Source organism: Lepidochelys olivacea, assembly GCF_965140295.1.
Source record: "Lepidochelys olivacea isolate rLepOli2 genome assembly, chromosome: 2".
In the NCBI taxonomy this organism is placed as follows: Eukaryota; Metazoa; Chordata; order Testudines; family Cheloniidae; genus Lepidochelys; species Lepidochelys olivacea.
In genome coordinates this window covers 32995285-33005455 of record NC_140412.1, presented here as the reverse complement: position 1 = coordinate 33005455, position 10171 = coordinate 32995285, and the positions used below count along the sequence as shown (strand labels likewise).

At 38.4% G+C, this 10171-nt stretch overlaps 1 protein-coding gene across 1 annotated transcript in view; it reads right to left on the bottom strand.

Annotated features, from left to right (window-relative positions):
- Positions 1–4750: 4750 nt before the first annotated feature.
- The window catches only part of NUDCD1 (NudC domain containing 1), a 149316-nt gene continuing 143895 nt past the window's right edge, over positions 4751–10171 (bottom strand). Inside the window, exon 10 of the mRNA XM_084619573.1 lies at positions 4751–6509. Within this exon, the coding sequence (XP_084475699.1) occupies positions 6217–6509 (293 nt within the window). The 3' untranslated portion in view covers positions 4751–6216. The remainder of the gene's footprint in view (positions 6510–10171) is intronic.

Here is a 10171-nt window from a genome sequence, read left to right as displayed (position 1 = left end):
TATCTTGTCATCTGTGATTTTTTTTTTAGACCTAAAAATGAATGTCTAACCCAGTGGTTCTCAAACTGTTTGTATTGACAAGCCCTTTCAGACAGCAAGCCTCTGAGTGCCTCCCTCCCCCTTTATAAATTAAAAACACTTTTTTATATTTTACACTATTTTAAATACTACATTTATAACCCTATTGTTTACAATGAATTTATCTTCTCACCACTTTTAAATTAAGACTAAAACATATTTTTATTAAATAATTGTTATCAGTGGAAGAGGTTTTTTTTCCCCCCAATAGTTACTGTTTAATACTGCGGGGTGGGGGGAAGAAACTTTGTCAACATCCATTTTCACAGCAGACTTAGCTCCCCACTGCCACCCTTATGTCCGCACCGCTGCTGAGCTTGGTGTTCAGAGAGTGGCAGCAGCTGGCCGGGCGCCCAGTTCTGAAGACAACACCGCCACCAGCAGCAGTGCAGAACTGCAGAAGCAATGCCATACCATGCCACCCTTACTTCTATGTAAGATTTGACCTTTCCACAGGGAAGGGTGGCTATGGGAAATTTTGGGTTGGCTATAGCCCCCACAAGTCCTCCGCTAGCACTGCCCCTGCCTGTATGTCGGACTGTTAAATTATAAAAAAAAAAAAAAATTTGTGATCTATGTTCTGATTGGTCTAAGATTTAATGCTCCTTCAGCTGCTGAACAATCAAGCCCTCTAACGTTGTCTCAGTTCCACCTTTTTAATCTAAAAACAAACCTGCACACACAATACTACAATCCCCAGAGTCCAATTTCCTTAAAATGGTGATAATACAAATATATGTTTTGTTTAGGAACAACCATTGCTGCATTATACATTTACAATACTTTTTGAAGTAAATACACTACATTGCAACAGAAAGGTGTGTGTAATTTTCCAAAATGCTAGTTTTAAATTATATATTTTATAGCACTTGCTCTGTTTTGTGCATGCACTTACAACCTGCATGTAATAATCTCACAACCCCCATGAGGAGTTGCCAGGTTGAGAATCCCTGGTCTAGACTTTTCACCATTAAAAAGGGCAGCAGTTTTTTTTAAAAACTACAGTCCTTTGGTACTTTTGCAACCCTTCTCTAATACTTTGTTAAATCTTATCCTCTGCAAATCTTTTTGTTGCATTTTCTTTTAGGTGGTGTTTATCTGTAGACAAGAATAAATATTTCAGGCTGGAGTCCGTCACTTCCTCTGAGTTGCTTCTTACCTTTACAGTCATGCTGAAACCAATGGTACTAATGTAAGTCTGGTAAAATCTCTTCTATTGTATCCATATACACTGCATCACATGACTTGTCACAAAGGATTGATCATTGGTCTACATAAATAGATATTTTAAAATTAATCGTTTTGTTCACTTTTCTACATTCTACAAAGATGGTCAAAGGGATGGAATGCAAGCCATATGAGCAAAGTCTGAAGGAACTGGGTTTGGAAAAGAGGCAACTGATGGAGGGGGGCATGACAATAGTCTTCAAATACTTGAAAGGTTGCCATAAAAAAGATGGGAGAAAAGTTGTTCATTTTTGCCACAGAGGGCAGGACAAGAGGCAATGGTTCAAATTACAGCATAGCAGATTTAGATTAAATTTCAGGGGAAAATGTAACTGTAAGAACAGCACGACAGTGAAACAGACTGGCTAAAGAGGTTGTGGATGCTCCTTCACTGGAGGTTTTCAAAAGGAGGCTGCACAGTCATCTGTCTTGGATGGTTTAGATGTAACAAATCCTGCTTCTTGGCAGAGGGTTAGACTAGATGACCCTTGCGGTCCCCTTTAAACACTATGATTCTGTTGTGCTCTTCTCCAGTCAACTGGTACTTCAACAGCTCTTATCCCCTTCCCAATCAAAACTGGTTAGTTTTCTGCCAAAAATAAATGTTTACTACTTTCTTAGCCTTTGTTTTACACCAGCATGTCTACTCACTGGTTGAGCCAGAGTCTACATATCATACATGGCCTTTTGGGCCTATGAACCCCAAAGGTTACATTACTTGTAATCAGCATAGGGCCTGAAGATATTGTACTTAAAAAGTGCAGGCAGTTTTGTACAGCTGAAAACCTCCATAGGTGATGTTTTCTATCCAATTGGGTGTCATGACTGGAATTACAATGCACCTCCTCCCATGTCACTAAAATTACATAAGCACATTAACAATTTTGTGAAAACAAAAAAACTTTAAAGTTTACAAAGTTTTTTTTCATTTTGATGAAGAACTAGAAATTACAACCATGAGGGCAGGAATATTGGTACAAACAGGTAAAAGGAAAAAGAGAACTGGAAACCAATGCAGTAAAAAAAATAAAAATAAAAAAAATGTACATTTGTAGTGGCCATTGAGCTCACAATCTCAAATCTTTTTGACATCCAGGTACTTATTTCTAGGTCCACTTGATGAAAGATTTTCACTCAAAGTTGGGCAGACTGTTGGCTCTGTAAACACATGTTCTCCAGTCGTTTAATGTCCTTTAGATACATCAGCAGTCCCTGAATGCTTGGAGAGGTTTCCAGTTATTTTGCCATTAGTAATGTTAAATGAAGAGACCTCTTTGTATAAATCCATTGTGACGTCCTTCACAGTCCATAACAAGCACTATTAACATCAAGATGAACTTTCTATATGTAATAAATTGTGTGTCTTACTGCTTATGAATACACCTCCAATTGGAGACACGTCCAGAATGCATGTAAGAGCACCAATGGGAGTGGACAGTGTATGGACAATATGGAGAGCTTCTTTTATATGATGCTGAACTATGCCTGGTAATGTATACTTTGTGTAGCAAAGATTACACACTGTACAATTAGTTATTTCGCTACATTAAGAGTGTATTTTGCATTGTTCCTGATCATACCCCAGAAGTGTTCATTTCAACATTCTTCTACCATCAGTTTAAACGTATTATACATTTTATTTTACCTAGAACATTATACCACTAAAGATTAAAAAATGTCTTTTACAGGTTTCAATGGTAACTCTCACTGATCACATTTCTCACCTCATTATGAAAGACATCACAAGATATTCAATATTTGCAAATAGATTCAGACTGTTTTGAAATTGTTTAAATCAATTAAAAGACTCTCCATCCAATAAATTATTAATCAGAGTACTACTACTCAGCTTTGATTTTGAAATATTAAACAAAACATGACTTAACTGGAAAAATCTTTGTTTATACCCAGTTCTTTATACCTAAGATTTCTCATGTGTTAAATATACATTCAGAATTTGACCTTTTCTACTGCTTACACATACAAGGTATATATTTTTTTATACAAATAAATACATACAAACAGGATTCAGAAAAGCAGTTTCCAGTTGCAAAGGCAAACACCTGCACACACTTCTAAAACACTAAGCCCGCAGAAACTAAACAGTTTGCACACACACAAATCCCATTTGTCCACAGTGCAGTAGTTAGTGTTTGAGAAGCACAGATGCAGGTATTTGTACTCCCCAATATACATAATTCCAAAATAAGGCTGCATTGAAAAAAATCAGACCCCGAAATGCTCACTTGAATTTAACTGTACATGTCTGCTCTATTTAACAGGTTGGAGTGCCATTAGGGTTCCTGAAAAAATGAACGGCAAACTGTAATTTGGCCCCAGTATAACAAAAAAAATAAAAAAAATAAAAATGCTAGATAGTCTATAGGTAAGTGTTTATACCTACATTTATCATAGCAATTAGATCTCCCACAGAAGTAAGATAAGAGAACCGAGTCTAGAGCTAAGTAGGAGTTGGACTACTGCCATTGTAATTACATTAATATGGCTCGTGAGGAAATCTGCACCTGGTTCTCTACATCTTAGACTTTGGGATAATAAAGATTCATAGTTTTACTCAAAAAGCTATTCAAAATCCTCACTTATATGTTGGAACCAGAAAAACAACCATTTGTATATAAAATGTTAATATATACTAATTCACAATCAACTGCAGCCTTTATTTCCACCCAATACAAATATCAGATCTGCATAATGTGAAGAGCAAAACACAAACTGACAAAAGCCAGAAAAATTCAAAGTTATAGCTGCAATAATGTCCATTATTCAAACCAGCCACAGGAGTAGGAGTCAAAAAGAGTTTCAGCCTCAACTACTAATCTCGTTGCATTTGTCATTTCACAAACCTAGATCCAGACTCTGGCTTGCACAGTGCATAAATGCAGGCCAGAAAATAAAAAAACAGGCAGCAGCACTGTCCAGTGGGACAATGCTGATCACTCCAGTTCTTCCTCCTGGAAAAAGTGAGGAACTGCTCTGCAGGTCCTCTGTGACTTACAGTGAACAGAGATGCAATAAGACACAGCCAAAGGGTGAATGGATGGAATGTGCATGTTTAGGGGCATATGCATATTTGACTCCCTGTCTATGCAATGACCACTCTACGCAAATTGAGCTATGGCCCCTTGCAAATTATTCCTACTGCTTCCAGAAAGAGGCTATCCCTGGGGAAGTGAATGTAAGGATTATCATAGCAAGGATCTGGGAGCACAGCAGACTGCTTTTGGCAGAAGTCATTATGGTGCAGTGCAAACATCAGCCAGAATTTGGCCCAGGTATGGAATATCTTTGGTATTTATGTATTATAACCTTCCGAAAAAAATTAGAATGGTTTATTATGGTTTTAGCAAAAGGAAGGGCACACATTTGAAATGATAAACGGACGGGATAAAAAGTCATTTTAAACAGTTTTTTTTTAAAGTTTTATTTATGAATGTAATGTTTTAATTATTTTTAACTTGCAGAATAATACATGTTGCAGTCATACACAGCCAGGCGAGGGAACATTACAAAAAGAGCATTTGAAATAGATTATTTGCACCTATAACAGCCAAATGGGTTCCCCGACATTTTGTAAATAGCATCCACCACATTTTCTGCAGGCTGGGGCATTCATAAACAGCTGTACCTTACAAAATGAGAGCGCTCTATGGTAGGTGCCGAGTCTCAGTCAAAACAAAATCCTGGTACAAAATCAGGTGACCACACCCCATACATTTTGAATAATCACACTCTGCTATGTTGGAGTCTGTGGTAGCATACGACAGATATAAGCCTCAGAATAAAATGAATGTAAAATGGAATTCGAAAGTGACAAATATGGCTCTGCAACTGGAAACCATTTAATTATGGATTTTTTGAGCAGAAAAGTAGGTTGATTTATATCAGCTCATCAAGGCAATTGATCTTTTAAATAATAAACAATACTGTTAATTCTTCAAAAGGACATGGAAACATATGATTCTATGCAAGTATTCTGAGTGGAATACATTTCAGGGTCCATTCCCATTGTTAACTAGTGAGCAGAGTATTCAGAAAAAGGACGAACACTTTTTTCACTTTAGTCAGTTTTGCTTCTGAGTAAATGTGACCTTGTTTGGAGCTTAGAATGTTCTGCTCCCAAGAGAAAGCTACCAAAACCATTTTAGTTTTTAAGTTTTTAAAATGTTTGAAGATTTAATGGGAGGAACAAATGTGTTTCAATCAGATTACTACAACTGCACATATATAATGAGGTTATTTGACCTGAATCAAAAAATATGCTGGAAAAAAGCAGATGCCCCAACACACCATCATTTAGCCAATGAACCATGATTTGCTAATACTAAGTGAAGACATTTAAATATAAACAGACTAAAATTTTCAAAAATAATTTAAATGGCTCTGTAAAATATCTATTATTTGGGTAAAGTGTGATCTTTGCCTTGTGTTTATGTAAGCTTGTAATAAAACAAAGACTTGTTTTATTTATCTGAATCACACCCACAGAGAGAAACTATAGCAATGATACAAAATAGAAATAAGTGAATACTCAAGATCTTCTTGAATGGCAGAACTGTGGTAGAAAAACTATATGAAAAAAACAATGCATGGATGGATCATTTCACACATGCCTCCGGTAACTGATTAAAATACTGCTAGCACAACAGAGAGTTTTCTTGCACTTTTCCATAGAATTGGAAGTCCCCAAAAAATTAATTGACAATGGAGTTGAAAAGCTTTATCCAACTGGGCACAAGTTCCAGTGAACATATTTTGGTTGTCCTTTTAAAAATTAAACAGGGTACTATGATATTTTACTTCAACAGTATTTGATTTAACTTTTTAGGTAATATCTCATCATTTCTCAGACCAATTGTGAATACATCCAAGTCAACATGACATATTGGATAATTAATTTTCAGTGTTTACCTTTATTAAAAACAAGGATTTTGTTGTGAGAACAAATAATCTCTCATTTGTAGCCTGAAAGCCCAAGATAGGATCACTGGCTTCCAGGGTTGCTACCAGCTGCTTAGCAACCTGCCCTACTTGTCTTCCCTCCTTCCTGTTGTAGAGAACTGTAGACAGAGGAGTGGGCTGTCGATAGATGAACACTCGACGCAGGCACTCACAAATAGCAGCATAGGAGTAATTTGGAGGACAAGCAGTGAATTTTTTGTCTTGCTTTGATGCTTGGACATAACCTGCAAAGCATACAGATATACAGAGGCAAGAAAGAAAGTCAGTATACATTTCAACTGTGTTTTATTCTGTCATTTCAGAATCCTGTGCTTGTATTTTAAAACTAATACACAAAAGGTCACAAAAAGATAAAAATATACATAAAGGACAATTTAGTACTAATGGCTCCCTTTGACATCTTAACATTTATCTCTGACACCTCTATGCATGCCCCTCTCTATGCCTGAAGACCTGTTCTTGACAGAGTCATTCTTCCACTGTCTCCTCCTCAGAACATACTTCTTCAGTGAGAACTAAAAAGCCTGGTACCACTTCCCAAAGAAGTGAGAATAAAACAGCTATTAGCAAAACTCTAAACACCACACACCGTATTCTTCAAAAACATACAGCACTTACTCTTGGAATACCAAATACTGAAATATCATCTATAGGCTACATCTGAAAAAAATTTATTCTTCAAAACCATGAGTTAAATTGAGTTGGTTCTTAAAGAAATGTAGCACCCTCTGTCACACTGTTTTTGCCCCAACTCATCCTAACAGTAAAACACAGATCCACCAAATTCCCCATAGAGATACAACTTACTGAATTATTATGCACAGGCTAAATCAGGGGCTGAAGAAGAAATATATTCCATCACTGAATAACATGGACAACTGCCCTCTTTCAAACTGATTGCCATCCAATATTGTTTCGAATGGGAGTGAGGCTATAGGGCCGGTCTCAGCAAAATGAGCTACCATCTTCCAAGGACAGCTTGGCTTCACTCTCATTAGAAACAATGTGAGGCAGTGGCCATTTTGAAAAAGACAGTTCTGTTAGTAGCAGGGACACATTCTATTTCTTCCTGTTCCCCTAAGGTGTCATTACAGGGCATAGTTTAGGTTGTTTGGGTACCTTAGCTATGTATTTCCATACCTTAACATATTTAGATTTATTTTATGTTTAACCCTAACTCAAAACTTCCTGGGTTTATAAATGCTTGTTTTTTGGAATAAATACAACATTCCTACAATGTCTGAGCAAATATCAGTAACTTAAGAATACAATCTTAACTCTAGTTTAACACAGTTTTTATCTGGGAATAACTTGTTACTACTAAGCTAGACAGCCAATGGCACAGATAAGGAGCCAAGGCTGCTCCAAGGAGTAGCCTAGCCCAGCCCAGCCCAGCCCAGGAAAAGTTTTAATAAAGAGTGTTAGCTAATACATTTAATTCACGTATTTTTAAATCCTAGTGTAGACAAGGCAAGTCGGGTTTAAAAACAATCCAGAGGGCGAGGGAGTCTAGAGCCAATTGCTACCATATCATATGTTGAAATATGTCTTGGCCTGTTTACATTGGGGCTTAAAAGTAAATGAACGTGTTTTAATTAACAATTTTTAAATGCCTTATTTTTCAGTCTAGACCAGTGGTCTCCAAAGTGGGGTGCGCGCACCCCAGGGGGTGTGCAAGACCATCCCTGGGGGTGTGCGGCAGGAGGAGCGCCGCCAAAGAAGCGCCACTGGCACGCCGGCGGCAGCTCGGCTCTCACCGCTCCGTCTTCGGCGGCACGCCGGCGGCAGCTCGGCTCTCACCGCTCCGTCTTCGGCGGCACGCCGGCAGCAGCTCGGCTCTCACCGCTCTGTCTTCGGCGGCACGCCGGCAGCAGCTCGGCTCTCACCGCTCCGTCTTCGGTGGCACGCCGGCGGCAGCTCTTTTTTTTTTTTTTTTTTACTTCCCTAGACCTGGCCTTGGGGGTGCGCGATCCAAAAAGCTTGGAATCCACTGATCTAGACATAGCCATGGCAGCTACATGGGGCTGGTAGCAGAATACAGACTGCTGAGCAGCCAGGAGAGAAGGAAGAGAGGCCTTCAAGTCAGCCACGGATTTAGAAGGGCAAGACCAAACACTCCCATCCTTCCATCCAGCTGCAGTAATGAGAGGGGAATAAAACAAGAGTTACTTGTAAGTGTGTGTGGGGGGACACCCTCAAAAAACAACTTTTTCTTCACAGATTCAGAGAGCTCAAAGCCAGAAGAAACCATTAGATCAACTAGTTTGAACTTCTGCATATCACAAGCCATTACATTTCACCCTATTACCCCTGTATTCAGACCAGTAATTTGTGTTTGGCTAAAACATAACTTCCAGAAAGGCATCCAGAGATAGAGAATCCACCGCTTCCCTTGGTAGTTTGCTACAATGTTTAATCACCCTCACTAAAAAAATTGTGCTTTATTAGGGATGCAGGGACATGGACAATCTTTACCACACCTCACACACATACAACGGTGACTACTGCAAGGAGAGGGAGTGAAGGCATTGTTCTTTTGGCTCTACTTTGCACAAAGAGGAAGATTTGGCCCGCAAAGGATCACAATTCTCCAATCACTCTCTATGTACTGTGGGACTAATTTTAGACCAGCAATGAAAATAGGGAAAAGAAGAGAACAAAACTACAGGCATTGTGTTAGTGAATAAGATGAGCACCGTGGATCCTTTAAAACTACCTTCTTTATCCCACAAGATGCTCACTTACTACCACTGGCTCTAGCATGATATTTCTAATGTTTGGTTGTAGATAAACAAGGTGGTGACGTATGTCTTTTCTGGCAAATAAAAGGTAAACTAGATTAGCACAGAAGTGTAAACTTCAACATGGTACTGTAAATGATAGTACAGTAAGGAGGAAAATGTGGAGGAACAATGATGTTTTTACCCCCACAAGCACAGAAAGCTTGAAGAGGAATTTTAATTTTCTTCCATTTATTTCCAAAATTATAGAAATATTGGTGCACCTAAAGTCTTAAAACAGTATTAACGATTAATTGTAAGATGCTTAAAATTAATCACTACTAGTTTGCAAAAAGATTTGCCTTGTCTTTTTTTTAAGCATTATAAAACCACTTTGCATACAAAAATAATGACAAATATACAGACTGAGTGATGACAGTAGATTTTAAAGGTACTTGAAGCCTAATGTGACATTAAATCAAGGTAAGAGGCTGATAAAAAGATAGTTCAAGTACAAAACAAAACAACAAGTACAAAAAGAAAAGAAAATCAGGTATGGGAGTTGAAGTCCCAAAGCAGACAACAAAAGCAGTCTGGTCTGATTAGGTAGGCCACTATCCAGAACACGTGTGTTCTCAGACTTTGCTGAAGCTATAATGAAAGTGAAGGATTTCTTAGCTTCTCTCACTGATTTAATGTGGGCTTGCATCAATGCCCCATGTTTACTGTACTGAGATCTAGTCTCTTCTGCCCTCCTATTTCATCTGTTGGAAGTCATTCATGAGTCACGATGACTAGAACAAACGATGTGAAGGCAAGAGGCAACCACGGGAGCAGTGTTCTGAGGCCTGTTGCATTCTACTAGCTTATCAATACCCTAGTCAGGTAGTTATTCATTGTTTCCTAGCAGCAAGTCCTGGAAATCTATGGGATTCATAAACTTGCAAGCATGCAACAACAGTTATGTCTGCCTCTAACTGGAGGTGCTGGGACAATAGTTTAGGCGTTTTTCCTGTGGTTCCAGCACACTCACTGAGGCAGAAAATAAGATCCAGAGACCACTGGGAGGGATCTTATAGTTATCACAGTCTATGTGAAATCTTGTGCTTGACCAATTTTGATGGCAACAAGATATACAGATCTCAGAGCTACAACCCTTAGATTCA